General features: G+C 49.8%; 1 protein-coding gene across 1 annotated transcript in view; it reads right to left on the bottom strand.

Annotated features, from left to right (window-relative positions):
• SELENBP1 (selenium binding protein 1) overlaps positions 1-13,387 on the bottom strand; it is a 44,087-nt gene extending 30,700 nt beyond the window's left edge. Inside the window, exon 1 of the mRNA XM_088461005.1 lies at positions 13,281-13,387. Coding sequence (XP_088317131.1) covers positions 13,281-13,284 — 4 coding nt within the window. The 5' untranslated portion in view covers positions 13,285-13,387. The remainder of the gene's footprint in view (positions 1-13,280) is intronic.
• Between the last annotated feature and the right edge of the window lie 3,019 nt (positions 13,388-16,406).

Here is a 16,406-nt window from a genome sequence, read left to right as displayed (position 1 = left end):
CCCCATAATACACAGATACAGGGTGTGACTACGTGGTATCCCCTACACCAGCACTGTACCACCTCTGCATGCCCTGCAGTTACTGTATGCTCCTTATGGTAAGGCACCCCGTGTTCTGTCTCCCCATAATACACAGATACAGGGTGTGACTATGTGGTATCCCCTACACCAGCACTGTACCACCCCTGCATGCCCTGCAGTTACTGTATGCCCCTTATGGTAAGGCACCCCGTGTTCCTTCTCCCCATAATACACAGATACAGGGTGTGACTACGTGGTATCCCCTACACCAGTACTGTACCACCTCTGCATGCCCTGCAGTTACTGTATGCCCCTTATGGTAAGGCACCCCGTGTGCTCTCTCCATAATACACAGATACAGGGTGTGACTATGTGGTATCCCCTACACCAGCACTGTACCACCTCTGCATGCCCTGCAGTTACTGTATGCTCCTTATGGTAAGGCACCCCGTGTTCTGTCTCCCCATAATACACAGATACAGGGTGTGACTACGTGGTATCCCCTACACCAGCACTGTACCACCTCTGCATGCCCTGCAGTTACTGTATGCTCCTTATGGTAAGGCACCCCGTGTTCTCTCTCCCCATAATACACAGATACAGGGTGTGACTACGTGGTATCCCCTACACCAGCACTGTACCACCTCTGCATGCCCTGCAGTTACTGTATGCTCCTTATGGTAAGGCACCCCGTGTTCTGTCTCCCCATAATACACAGATACAGGGTGTGACTATGTGGTATCCCCTACACCAGCACTGTACCACCTCTGCATGCCCTGCAGTTACTGTATGCTCCTTATGGTAAGGCACCCCGTGTTCTCTCTCCCCATAATACACAGATACAGGGTGTGACTATGTGGTATCCCCTACACCAGCACTGTACCACCTCTGCATGCCCTGCAGTTACTGTATGCTCCTTATGGTAAGGCACCCCGTGTTCTGTCTCCCCATAATACACAGATACGGGGTGTGACTACGTGGTATCCCCTACACCAGCACTGTACCACCCCTGCATGCCCTGCAGTTACTGTATGCCCCTTATGGTAAGGCACCCCGTGTTCTGTCTCCCCATAATACACAGATACAGGGTGTGACTATGTGGTATCCCCTACACCAGCACTGTACCACCCCTGCATGCCCTGCAGTTACTGTATGCCCCTTATGGTAAGGCACCCCGTGTTCTGTCTCCCCATAATACACAGATACGGGGCGTGACTATGTGGTATCCCCTACACCAGCACTGTACCACCTCTGCATGCCCTGCAGTTACTGTATGCTCCTTATGGTAAGGCACCCCGTGTTCTGTCTCCCCATAATACACAGATACAGGGTGTGACTATGTGGTATCCCCTACACCAGCACTGTACCACCCCTGCATGCCCTGCAGTTACTGTATGCCCCTTATGGTAAGGCACCCCGTGTTCTGTCTCCCCATAATACACAGATACAGGGTGTGACTACGTGGTATCCCCTACACCAGCACTGTACCACCTCTGCATGCCCTGCAGTTACTGTATACTCCTTATGGTAAGGCACCCCGTGTTCTCTCTCCCCATAATACACAGATACAGGGTGTGACTACGTGGTATCCCCTACACCAGTACTGTACCACCCCTGCATGCCCTGCAGTTACTGTATACTCCTTATGGTAAGGCACCCCGTGTTCTGTCTCCCCATAATACACAGATACAGGGTGTGACTACGTGGTATCCCCTACACCAGCACTGTACCACCTCTGCATGCCCTGCAGTTACTGTATGCCCCTTATGGTAAGGCACCCCGTGTTCTCTCTCCCCATAATACACAGATACAGGGTGTGACTACGTGGTATCCCCTACACCAGCACTGTACCACCTCTGCATGCCCTGCAGTTACTGTATGCTCCTTATGGTAAGGCACCCAGTGTTCTCTCTCCCCATAATACACAGATACGGGGTGTGACTATGTGGTATCCCCTACACCAGCACTGTACCACCTCTGCATGCCCTGCAGTTACTGTATCCTCCTTATGGTAAGGCACCCCGTGTTCTCTCTCCCCATAATACACAGATACGGGGTGTGACTATGTGGTATCCCCTACACCAGCACTGTACCACCTCTGCATGCCCTGCAGTTACTGTATGCTCCTTATGGTAAGGCACCCAGTGTTCTCTCTCCCCATAATACACAGATACGGGGTGTGACTATGTGGTATCCCCTACACCAGCACTGTACCACCTCTGCATGCCCTGCAGTTACTGTATCCTCCTTATGGTAAGGCACCCCGTGTTCTCTCTCCCCATAATACACAGATACGGGGTGTGACTATGTGGTATCCCCTACACCAGCACTGTACCACCTCTGCATGCCCTGCAGTTACTGTATGCCCCTTATGGTAAGGCACCCCGTGTTCTGTCTCCCCATAATACACAGATACGGGGTGTGACTACGTGGTATCCCCTACACCAGCACTGTACCACCTCTGCATGCCCTGCAGTTACTGTATGCCCCTTATGGTAAGGCACCCCGTGTTCTCTCTCCCCATAATACACAGATACAGGGTGTGACTATGTGGTATCCCCTACACCAGCACTGTACCACCTCTGCATGCCCTGCAGTTACTGTATGCTCCTTATGGTAAGGCACCCCGTGTTCTGTCTCCCCATAATACACAGATACGGGGTGTGACTACGTGGTATCCCCTACACCAGCACTGTACCACCTCTGCATGCCCTGCAGTTACTGTATGCTCCTTATGGTAAGGCACCCCGTGTTCTGTCTCCCCATAATACACAGATACAGGGTGTGACTACGTGGTATCCCCTACACCAGCACTGTACCACCTCTGCATGCCCTGCAGTTACTGTATGCTCCTTATGGTAAGGCACCCCGTGTTCTGTCTCCCCATAATACACAGATACAGGGTGTGACTACGTGGTATCCCCTACACCAGCACTGTACCACCTCTGCATGCCCTGCAGTTACTGTATGCTCCTTATGGTAAGGCACCCCGTGTTCTGTCTTCCCATAATACACAGATACAGGGTGTGACTACGTGGTATCCCCTACACCAGCACTGTACCACCTCTGCATGCCCTGCAGTTACTGTATGCCCCTTATGGTAAGGCACCCCGTGTTCTCTCTCCCCATAATACACAGATACAGGGTGTGACTACGTGGTATCCCCTACACCAGCACTGTACCACCTCTGCATGCCCTGCAGTTACTGTATACTCCTTATGGTAAGGCACCCCGTGTTCTGTCTCCCCATAATACACAGATACAGGGTGTGACTACGTGGTATCCCCTACACCAGCACTGTACCACCTCTGCATGCCCTGCAGTTACTGTATGCCCCTTATGGTAAGGCACCCCGTGTTCTCTCTCCCCATAATACACAGATACAGGATGTGACTACGTGGTATCCCCTACACCAGCACTGTACCACCTCTGCATGCCCTGCAGTTACTGTATACTCCTTATGGTAAGGCACCCCGTGTTCTGTCTCCCCATAATACACAGATACAGGGTGTGACTACGTGGTATCCCCTACACCAGCACTGTACCACCTCTGCATGCCCTGCAGTTACTGTATGCTCCTTATGGTAAGGCACCCCGTGTTCTGTCTCCCCATAATACACAGATACAGGATGTGACTACATGGTATCCCCTACACCAGCACTGTACCACCTCTGCATGCCCTGCAGTTACTGTATGCTTATGGTAAGGCACCCCGTGTTCTCTCTCCCCATAATACACAGATACAGGGTGTGACTACGTGGTATCCCCTACACCAGTACTGTACCACCTCTGCATGCCCTGCAGTTACTGTATACTCCTTATGGTAAGGCACCCCGTGTTCTCTCTCCCCATAATACACAGATACAGGGTGTGACTACGTGGTATCCCCTACACCAGTACTGTACCACCTCTGCATGCCCTGCAGTTACTGTATACTCCTTATGGTAAGGCACCCCGTGTTCTGTCTCCCCATAATACACAGATACAGGGTGTGACTATGTGGTATCCCCTACACCAGCACTGTACCACCTCTGCATGCCCTGCAGTTACTGTATGCTCCTTATGGTAAGGCACCCCGTGTTCTCTCTCCCCATAATACACAGATACAGGGTGTGACTACGTGGTATCCCCTACACCAGCACTGTACCACCTCTGCATGCCCTGCAGTTACTGTATGCCCCTTATGGTAAGGCACCCCGTGTTCTGTCTCCCCATAATACACAGATACAGGGTGTGACTATGTGGTATCCCCTACACCAGCACTGTACCACCTCTGCATGCCCTGCAGTTACTGTATGCTCCTTATGGTAAGGCACCCCGTGTTCTGTCTCCCCATAATACACAGATACAGGGTGTGACTACGTGGTATCCCCTACACCAGTACTGTACCACCCCTGCATGCCCTGCAGTTACTGTATGCCCCTTATGGTAAGGAACCCCGTGTTCTCTCTCCATAATACACAGATACAGGGTGTGACTACGTGGTATCCCCTACACCAGCACTGTACCACCTCTGCAAGCCCTGCAGTTACTGTATTCCCCTTATGGTAAGGCACCCCGTGTTCTGTCTCCCCATAATACACAGATACAGGGTGTGACTATGTGGTATCCCCTACACCAGCACTGTACCACCTCTGCATGCCCTGCAGTTACTGTATGCCCCTTATGGTAAGGCACCCCGTGTTCTGTCTCCCCATAATACACAGATACGGGGTGTGACTACGTGGTATCCCCTACACCAGCACTGTACCACCTCTGCATGCCCTGCAGTTACTGTATACTCCTTATGGTAAGGCACCCCGTGTTCTCTCTCCCCATAATACACAGATACAGGGTGTGACTATGTGGTATCCCCTACACCAGCACTGTACCACCTCTGCATGCCCTGCAGTTACTGTATACTCCTTATGGTAAGGCACCCCGTGTTCTGTCTCCCCATAATACACAGATACAGGGTGTGACTACGTGGTATCCCCTACACCAGCACTGTACCACCTCTGCATGCCCTGCAGTTACTGTATACTCCTTATGGTAAGGCACCCCGTGTTCTCTCTCCCCATAATACACAGATACAGGGTGTGACTATGTGGTATCCCCTACACCAGTACTGTACCACCTCTGCATGCCCTACAGTTACTGTATACTCCTTATGGTAAGGCACCCCGTGTTCTGTCTCCCCATAATACACAGATACGGGGTGTGACTACGTGGTATCCCCTACACCAGCACTGTACCACCTCTGCATGCCCTGCAGTTACTGTATTCCCCTTATGGTAAGGCACCCCGTGTTCTGTCTCCCCATAATACACAGATACAGGATGTGACTACGTGGTATCCCCTACACCAGCACTGTACCACCTCTGCATGCCCTGCAGTTACTGTATGCTTATGGTAAGGCACCCCGTGTTCTCTCTCCCCATAATACACAGATACAGGGTGTGACTACGTGGTATCCCCTACACCAGTACTGTACCACCTCTGCATGCCCTGCAGTTACTGTATGCTTATGGTAAGGCACCCCGTGTTCTCTCTCCCCATAATACACAGATACAGGGTGTGACTACGTGGTATCCCCTACACCAGTACTGTACCACCTCTGCATGCCCTGCAGTTACTGTATACTCCTTATGGTAAGGCACCCCGTGTTCTGTCTCCCCATAATACACAGATACGGGGTGTGACTACGTGGTATCCCCTACACCAGCACTGTACCACCTCTGCATGCCCTGCAGTTACTGTATGCTCCTTATGGTAAGGCACCCCGTGTTCTCTCTCCCCATAATACACAGATACAGGGTGTGACTACGTGGTATCCCCTACACCAGCACTGTACCACCTCTGCATGCCCTGCAGTTACTGTATGCCCCTTATGGTAAGGCACCCCGTGTTCTCTCTCCCCATAATACACAGATACAGGGTGTGACTACGTGGTATCCCCTACACCAGCACTGTACCACCTCTGCATGCCCTGCAGTTACTGTATGCTCCTTATGGTAAGGCACCCCGTGTTCTGTCTCCCCATAATACACAGATACAGGGTGTGACTATGTGGTATCCCCTACACCAGCACTGTACCACCCCTGCATGCCCTGCAGTTACTGTATGCCCCTTATGGTAAGGCACCCCGTGTTCCTTCTCCCCATAATACACAGATACAGGGTGTGACTACGTGGTATCCCCTACACCAGTACTGTACCACCTCTGCATGCCCTGCAGTTACTGTATGCCCCTTATGGTAAGGCACCCCGTGTGCTCTCTCCATAATACACAGATACAGGGTGTGACTATGTGGTATCCCCTACACCAGCACTGTACCACCTCTGCATGCCCTGCAGTTACTGTATGCTCCTTATGGTAAGGCACCCCGTGTTCTGTCTCCCCATAATACACAGATACAGGGTGTGACTACGTGGTATCCCCTACACCAGCACTGTACCACCTCTGCATGCCCTGCAGTTACTGTATGCTCCTTATGGTAAGGCACCCCGTGTTCTCTCTCCCCATAATACACAGATACAGGGTGTGACTACGTGGTATCCCCTACACCAGCACTGTACCACCTCTGCATGCCCTGCAGTTACTGTATGCTCCTTATGGTAAGGCACCCCGTGTTCTGTCTCCCCATAATACACAGATACAGGGTGTGACTATGTGGTATCCCCTACACCAGCACTGTACCACCTCTGCATGCCCTGCAGTTACTGTATGCTCCTTATGGTAAGGCACACCGTGTTCTCTCTCCCCATAATACACAGATACAGGGTGTGACTATGTGGTATCCCCTACACCAGCACTGTACCACCTCTGCATGCCCTGCAGTTACTGTATGCTCCTTATGGTAAGGCACCCCGTGTTCTGTCTCCCCATAATACACAGATACGGGGTGTGACTACGTGGTATCCCCTACACCAGCACTGTACCACCCCTGCATGCCCTGCAGTTACTGTATGCCCCTTATGGTAAGGCACCCCGTGTTCTGTCTCCCCATAATACACAGATACAGGGTGTGACTATGTGGTATCCCCTACACCAGCACTGTACCACCCCTGCATGCCCTGCAGTTACTGTATGCCCCTTATGGTAAGGCACCCCGTGTTCTGTCTCCCCATAATACACAGATACGGGGCGTGACTATGTGGTATCCCCTACACCAGCACTGTACCACCTCTGCATGCCCTGCAGTTACTGTATGCTCCTTATGGTAAGGCACCCCGTGTTCTGTCTCCCCATAATACACAGATACAGGGTGTGACTATGTGGTATCCCCTACACCAGCACTGTACCACCCCTGCATGCCCTGCAGTTACTGTATGCCCCTTATGGTAAGGCACCCCGTGTTCTGTCTCCCCATAATACACAGATACAGGGTGTGACTACGTGGTATCCCCTACACCAGCACTGTACCACCTCTGCATGCCCTGCAGTTACTGTATACTCCTTATGGTAAGGCACCCCGTGTTCTCTCTCCCCATAATACACAGATACAGGGTGTGACTACGTGGTATCCCCTACACCAGTACTGTACCACCCCTGCATGCCCTGCAGTTACTGTATACTCCTTATGGTAAGGCACCCCGTGTTCTGTCTCCCCATAATACACAGATACAGGGTGTGACTACGTGGTATCCCCTACACCAGCACTGTACCACCTCTGCATGCCCTGCAGTTACTGTATGCCCCTTATGGTAAGGCACCCCGTGTTCTCTCTCCCCATAATACACAGATACAGGGTGTGACTACGTGGTATCCCCTACACCAGCACTGTACCACCTCTGCATGCCCTGCAGTTACTGTATGCTCCTTATGGTAAGGCACCCAGTGTTCTCTCTCCCCATAATACACAGATACGGGGTGTGACTATGTGGTATCCCCTACACCAGCACTGTACCACCTCTGCATGCCCTGCAGTTACTGTATCCTCCTGATGGTAAGGCACCCCGTGTTCTCTCTCCCCATAATACACAGATACGGGGTGTGACTATGTGGTATCCCCTACACCAGCACTGTACCACCTCTGCATGCCCTGCAGTTACTGTATGCTCCTTATGGTAAGGCACCCAGTGTTCTCTCTCCCCATAATACACAGATACGGGGTGTGACTATGTGGTATCCCCTACACCAGCACTGTACCACCTCTGCATGCCCTGCAGTTACTGTATCCTCCTTATGGTAAGGCACCCCGTGTTCTCTCTCCCCATAATACACAGATACGGGGTGTGACTATGTGGTATCCCCTACACCAGCACTGTACCACCTCTGCATGCCCTGCAGTTACTGTATGCCCCTTATGGTAAGGCACCCCGTGTTCTGTCTCCCCATAATACACAGATACGGGGTGTGACTACGTGGTATCCCCTACACCAGCACTGTACCACCTCTGCATGCCCTGCAGTTACTGTATGCCCCTTATGGTAAGGCACCCCGTGTTCTCTCTCCCCATAATACACAGATACAGGGTGTGACTATGTGGTATCCCCTACACCAGCACTGTACCACCTCTGCATGCCCTGCAGTTACTGTATGCTCCTTATGGTAAGGCACCCCGTGTTCTGTCTCCCCATAATACACAGATACGGGGTGTGACTACGTGGTATCCCCTACACCAGCACTGTACCACCTCTGCATGCCCTGCAGTTACTGTATGCTCCTTATGGTAAGGCACCCCGTGTTCTGTCTCCCCATAATACACAGATACAGGGTGTGACTACGTGGTATCCCCTACACCAGCACTGTACCACCTCTGCATGCCCTGCAGTTACTGTATGCTCCTTATGGTAAGGCACCCCGTGTTCTGTCTCCCCATAATACACAGATACAGGGTGTGACTACGTGGTATCCCCTACACCAGCACTGTACCACCTCTGCATGCCCTGCAGTTACTGTATGCTCCTTATGGTAAGGCACCCCGTGTTCTGTCTTCCCATAATACACAGATACAGGGTGTGACTACGTGGTATCCCCTACACCAGCACTGTACCACCTCTGCATGCCCTGCAGTTACTGTATGCCCCTTATGGTAAGGCACCCCGTGTTCTCTCTCCCCATAATACACAGATACAGGGTGTGACTACGTGGTATCCCCTACACCAGCACTGTACCACCTCTGCATGCCCTGCAGTTACTGTATGCTTATGGTAAGGCACCCCGTGTTCTGTCTCCCCATAATACACAGATACAGGATGTGACTATGTGGTATCCCCTACACCAGCACTGTACCACCTCTGCATGCCCTGCAGTTACTGTATGCTCCTTATGGTAAGGCACCCAGTGTTCTCTCTCCCCATAATACACAGATACGGGGTGTGACTATGTGGTATCCCCTACACCAGCACTGTACCACCTCTGCATGCCCTGCAGTTACTGTATACTCCTTATGGTAAGGCACCCCGTGTTCTCTCTCCCCATAATACACAGATACAGGGTGTGACTATGTGGTATCCCCTACACCAGCACTGTACCACCTCTGCATGCCCTGCAGTTACTGTATGCCCCTTATGGTAAGGCACCCCGTGTTCTGTCTCCCCATAATACACAGATACGGGGTGTGACTACGTGGTATCCCCTACACCAGCACTGTACCACCTCTGCATGCCCTGCAGTTACTGTATGCCCCTTATGGTAAGGCACCCCGTGTTCTCTCTCCCCATAATACACAGATACAGGGTGTGACTACGTGGTATCCCCTACACCAGCACTGTACCACCTCTGCATGCCCTGCAGTTACTGTATGCTCCTTATGGTAAGGCACCCCGTGTTCTGTCTCCCCATAATACACAGATACGGGGTGTGACTATGTGGTATCCCCTACACCAGCACTGTACCACCTCTGCATGCCCTGCAGTTACTGTATGCTCCTTATGGTAAGGCACCCAGTGTTCTCTCTCCCCATAATACACAGATACAGGGTGTGACTATGTGGTATCCCCTACACCAGCACTGTACCACCTCTGCATGCCCTGCAGTTACTGTATACTCCTTATGGTAAGGCACCCCGTGTTCTGTCTCCCCATAATACACAGATACAGGGTGTGACTACGTGGTATCCCCTACACCAGCACTGTACCACCTCTGCATGCCCTGCAGTTACTGTATGCCCCTTATGGTAAGGCACCCCGTGTTCTCTCTCCCCATAATACACAGATACAGGGTGTGACTATGTGGTATCCCCTACACCAGCACTGTACCACCTCTGCATGCCCTGCAGTTACTGTATGCTCCTTATGGTAAGGCACCCCGTGTTCTCTCTCCCCATAATACACAGATACAGGGTGTGACTATGTGGTATCCCCTACACCAGTACTGTACCACCTCTGCATGCCCTGCAGTTACTGTATACTCCTTATGGTAAGGCACCCCGTGTTCTGTCTCCCCATAATACACAGATACGGGGCGTGACTACGTGGTATCCCCTACACCAGCACTGTACCACCTCTGCATGCCCTGCAGTTACTGTATACTCCTTATGGTAAGGCACCCAGTGTTCTCTCTCCCCATAATACACAGATACAGGGTGTGACTACGTGGTATCCCCTACACCAGCACTGTACCACCTCTGCATGCCCTGCAGTTACTGTATACTCCTTATGGTAAGGCACCCCGTGTTCTGTCTCCCCATAATACACAGATACGGGGCGTGACTATGTGGTATCCCCTACACCAGCACTGTACCACCTCTGCATGCCCTGCAGTTACTGTATGCTCCTTATGGTAAGGCACCCCGTGTTCTCTCTCCCCATAATACACAGATACGGGGTGTGACTACGTGGTATCCCCTACACCAGCACTGTACCACCTCTGCATGCCCTGCAGTTACTGTATGCTCCTTATGGTAAGGCACCCCGTGTTCTGTCTCCCCATAATACACAGATACAGGGTGTGACTACGTGGTATCCCCTACACCAGCACTGTACCACCTCTGCATGCCCTGCAGTTACTGTATGCCCCTTATGGTAAGGCACCCCGTGTTCTCTCTCCCCATAATACACAGATACAGGGTGTGACTATGTGGTATCCCCTACACCAGCACTGTACCACCTCTGCATGCCCTGCAGTTACTGTATGCTCCTTATGGTAAGGCACCCCGTGTTCTCTCTCCCCATAATACACAGATACAGGGTGTGACTATGTGGTATCCCCTACATCAGTACTGTACCACCTCTGCATGCCCTGCAGTTACTGTATGCTCCTTATGGTAAGGCACCCCGTGTTCTGTCTCCCCATAATACACAGATACAGGATGTGACTACGTGGTATCCCCTACACCAGCACTGTACCACCTCTGCATGCCCTGCAGTTACTGTATGCCCCTTATGGTAAGGCACCCCGTGTTCTGTCTCCCCATAATACACAGATACAGGGTGTGACTATGTGGTATCCCCTACACCAGCACTGTACCACCTCTGCATGCCCTGCAGTTACTGTATGCCCCTTATGGTAAGGCACCCCGTGTTCTGTCTCCCCATAATACACAGATACGGGGTGTGACTACGTGGTATCCCCTACACCAGCACTGTACCACCTCTGCATGCCCTGCAGTTACTGTATACTCCTTATGGTAAGGCACCCCGTGTTCTCTCTCCCCATAATACACAGATACAGGGTGTGACTACGTGGTATCCCCTACACCAGCACTGTACCACCTCTGCATGCCCTGCAGTTACTGTATGCTCCTTATGGTAAGGCACCCCGTGTTCTGTCTCCCCATAATACACAGATACAGGGTGTGACTACGTGGTATCCCCTACACCAGCACTGTACCACCTCTGCATGCCCTGCAGTTACTGTATGCCCCTTATGGTAAGGCACCCCGTGTTCTCTCTCCCCATAATACACAGATACAGGGTGTGACTATGTGGTATCCCCTACACCAGCACTGTACCACCTCTGCATGCCCTGCAGTTACTGTATACTCCTTATGGTAAGGCACCCCGTGTTCTGTCTCCCCATAATACACAGATACAGGGTGTGACTATGTGGTATCCCCTACACCAGCACTGTACCACCTCTGCATGCCCTGCAGTTACTGTATGCCCCTTATGGTAAGGCACCCCGTGTTCTGTCTCCCCATAATACACAGATACAGGGTGTGACTATGTGGTATCCCCTACACCAGCACTGTACCACCTCTGCATGCCCTGCAGTTACTGTATACTCCTTATGGTAAGGCACCCCGTGTTCTGTCTCCCCATAATACACAGATACAGGGTGTGACTATGTGGTATCCCCTACACCAGCACTGTACCACCCCTGCATGCCCTGCAGTTACTGTATGCTCCTTATGGTAAGGCACCCCGTGTTCTGTCTCCCCATAATACACAGATACAGGGTGTGACTATGTGGTATCCCCTACACCAGCACTGTACCACCTCTGCATGCCCTGCAGTTACTGTATACTCCTTATGGTAAGGCACCCCGTGTTCTGTCTCCCCATAATACACAGATACAGGGTGTGACTATGTGGTATCCCCTACACCAGCACTGTACCACCTCTGCATGCCCTGCAGTTACTGTATGCTCCTTATGGTAAGGCACCCCGTGTTCTCTCTCCCCATAATACACAGATATACAGAGATCCATCACCACCTCCATATCCTAGATGCGTTCGGCTCTGCATTACATGAAGCAACTTGAGAGTTGGGTTCATTGTGACTCGTTATGGTCCAGAGGAAGGAGAGGACCATTCTGCAGACCCAAGGATTCCCCCTAGTCTGCTGGATGACCCCCCCTCTGTTATTATCCACCACTCAGCTCTCACTGACAGGCTGACACATCAATAGGGTCTATGTATAACATTATCACCCCTAATAAATGAGAACCCCAGAAGCTTACACCCCAGATCCAGTACTCCCTTCAGCATTACATTACAGGGAACATGGCAACTGGTGGAGGGAAAGCAACAGATATAAACACTAATATCTCTGTCACCTCAGGTGTATCATAGGCCTGAGACAGAACACAATATGCACATACAGAATAACATATATACAATATCCTATCTCACACACAACAGATTTACTGACACTCATCCCATGTGGTTACAATGCACCCACTGACCTTACACCTGCAGCCGAGCATGGCTGATTACAGAGGACAATAGCTCAGCTGCACAGGAGAAGTGAAAAGTAACAGTAAGTGCTGCCTGGTAACTTAGTGAAACAGAAGTGTGTATGTGTGTTATATATATATATATTTATATTTATATATATATATATATATATAAATGACCCTGGGGGTGCAGTCAGTGTCTGGGGAGCTCTCACCCATTCTCCTGTGGTCTCTTGGTGCAGGTCTGTCAGGACTGTTGTCTCTCCTGGGACTCTGAACTGTGCTGGTAACTCTTATAAGCTGTAGGGGAAGGACATGGGGAGGGTGGAGGGAGGGCCATAATGTGGGAGGGGGTGCTGAGAACACCATATCTTCCACAGACAGTCCCACCATACACTGGCCTAGAGTCTGTAGTAGGGCGTTACTGCCTCCTCCTGGCAGAGTGATAGAACTGCATGCACCCTCACAGTTCGTCCTCCAGTGTAACCTCCATAATACTGTGCTGTGACAGCTATAACTCACACTCCTATGTGTATGAGACATTACTGGGGGATATCCTGCACTGACAGCTCACTCTGATATCACCAGTCTGTGTATTGTATACATGTATTGTGTCAGCTACACTGTAATATTCCTCTCACTGCTTGTAGTAATAACCCCATAATCCTCATTACATGCAGTACTATCCCTCATTCTCCTCAGTGGTGACAGTAATAACCCCCATTCTCCTCAGTAATGACAGTAATATCACCAATGTCCTCAGTAATGACCCCCATTCTCCTCAGTAATGACAGTAATATCACCATTCTCCTCAGTAATAACCCCATTATCCTCAGTAATGACAGTAATAACCCACATTCTCCTCAGTAATAACCCCCATTCTCCTCAGTAATAACCCCATTCTCCTCAGTAATGACTGTAATATCCCCCATTCTCCTCAGTAATAACCCCATTATCCTCAGTGGTGACAGTAAATCCCCATTCTCCTCAGTAATAAACCCCATTCTCCTCAGTAATGACAGTAATATCCCTATTCTCCTTAGTAAATGACAGTAATATCCCGATTCTCCTCAGTAATAAACCCCATTCTCCTCAGTAATGACAGTAAATCCCCATTCGCCTCAGTAATAACCCCCATTCTCCTCAGTAATAACCCCCATTCTCCTCAGTAATAACCCCCATTCGCGTCAGTAATTACAGTAATAACCCCCAATATCCTCATTAATGACTGTAATATCCCCATTCTCCTCAGTAATAAACCCCATTATCCTCAGTGGTGACAGTAAATCCCCATTCGCCTCAGTAATAACCCCCATTCTCCTCAGTAATAACCCCCATTCGCGTCAGTAATTACAGTAATAACCCCCAATATCCTCATTAATGACTGTAATATCCCCCATTCTCCTCAGTAATAAACGCCATTATCCTCAGTGGTGACAGTAAATCCCCATTCTCCTCAGTAATATCCCCCATTCTCCTCAGTAATAAACGCCATTATCCTCAGTGGTGACAGTAAATCCCCATTCGCCTCAGTAATAACCCCCATTCTCCTCAGTAATAAACGCCATTATCCTCAGTGGTGACAGTAAATCCCCATTCGCCTCAGTAATATCCCCCATTCTCCTCAGTAATAACCCCCATTCGCGTCAGTAATTACAGTAATAACCCCCAATATCCTCATTAATGACTGTAATATCCCCCATTCTCCTCAGTAATAAACGCCATTATCCTCAGTGGTGACAGTAAATCCCCATTCGCCTCAGTAATAACCCCCATTCTCCTCAGTAATAAACGCCATTATCCTCAGTGGTGACAGTAAATCCCCATTCGCCTCAGTAATAACCCCCATTCTCGACTTCACAATTATTTGAAATGTAAAGGATCTCCTGTCTGTGATCACAGCCATTTCTAAGCAACACACTCCTCAGTATTATCATAACCTGGTGAAAATTAGGACCAATCTCTACATGGATAAGTTCATGGCTCCACAGCCCACCCCCAAGGCAAATCGAGCCAGGGGTAGTAGCAAACGTACAGATCAACCTACAGACCCTGTGGAAAACATGCCACATACACATAGTTCCGAACCCGCTACTACCCATAACACAATGGGCCCGGTTCCTGCTCCTCTCTCATATGCAGAGATAGTTAGAGCCATTAAAGAAACAGTGGAACCACTACTGCAAAACCAAGCGGATAAATTCATGGGGGCACTGGCGGATATTAAGACGCAAATGTCTTCTGTCTCACAACAAGTGCGTGAAAATGAAAACAGGATCGGAGTCAACTTTCATGAACTTTCGGAACTAAAACAACAAGTTGCTACCATGTCGACCACTCAACAACAATTACTATCCAAGGTAGACGATCTGGAAAATAGGTCCAGACGCAACAACCTGCGACTTCTGGGTCTTAAGGAAACGATTAAAGGCAACGATCTCACTAAATTTCTTCAAACCGATCTCCCTGAGCTACTCGGCATCTCGGCTGAACTGAATCATTTTGAGATAGAACGAGCACATAGATTAGGTCCTTTTCGCGATTCTAACATCTCACGCCCTAGAGCTGTTATCTTCAAGTGCTTAAATTTTCGTCACAAGGATCTGATATGGTCAACTGCTCGACAGAAGGGCCCTCTTCAGTGGGATGGCCAACGTATCCTCTTGTTCCAGGACTACTCCGCGGAGGTTGCCAGAGCACGCAGAAATATGTCCCCTGTCTGCTCTCAGCTCATCCAATCAGGGACTCGCTTCGCGCTCTTATTCCCAGCTAGACTTCGCATTTTCTCATCTCAAGGCCCTAAAGATTTCACAGAAGTTGCTGACGCCCAAGCTTTCCTTAATGAAGTAAAAGAGTCCTCGGACCCCTCCACGATGGATCATAATGATTGATTACGGGAAGGTGTCCCATACCTATTTTGATGCCTTTACCAGGTTTTACCCTTTTCTTCAAAAATATGTTTATAATCTGATTTAGGATTATAATTACACATATACTTGTGACGTTGCTTTATAGTTATTATTAATACTATTGTCTTTTTTCTTTTCAATAGGCTGAGATCAATGACTATAGTTTTGGTTATATGTTTGCATTTGATTCGCAATCTCTGCATATAAGCGTCTATCTTTATTTTCTTTTTATGTCTATGTCCATTTGTCTATTTGTTTCTTTATACTGTATGAATCACGAAGCTCATGCCCTTCATAGCTTATTTATGACTTATACTAGAGCCGACATTCATATTATTATGAACCTACCTAGCACCAACCGGTATTATGGGGAGTATATTAACATTTATACTACACTTTTTTACTATTTGCATTACCTAATTTCCACACCTT

This window comes from Taudactylus pleione, unplaced genomic scaffold, assembly GCF_031769625.1.
Source record: "Taudactylus pleione unplaced genomic scaffold, aTauple2 ptg000997l, whole genome shotgun sequence".
NCBI classification, from domain to species: Eukaryota; Metazoa; Chordata; class Amphibia; order Anura; family Myobatrachidae; genus Taudactylus; species Taudactylus pleione.
Note: the sequence above shows the minus strand (reverse complement) of the source record. Positions and strands in the feature narration are given on the sequence as shown.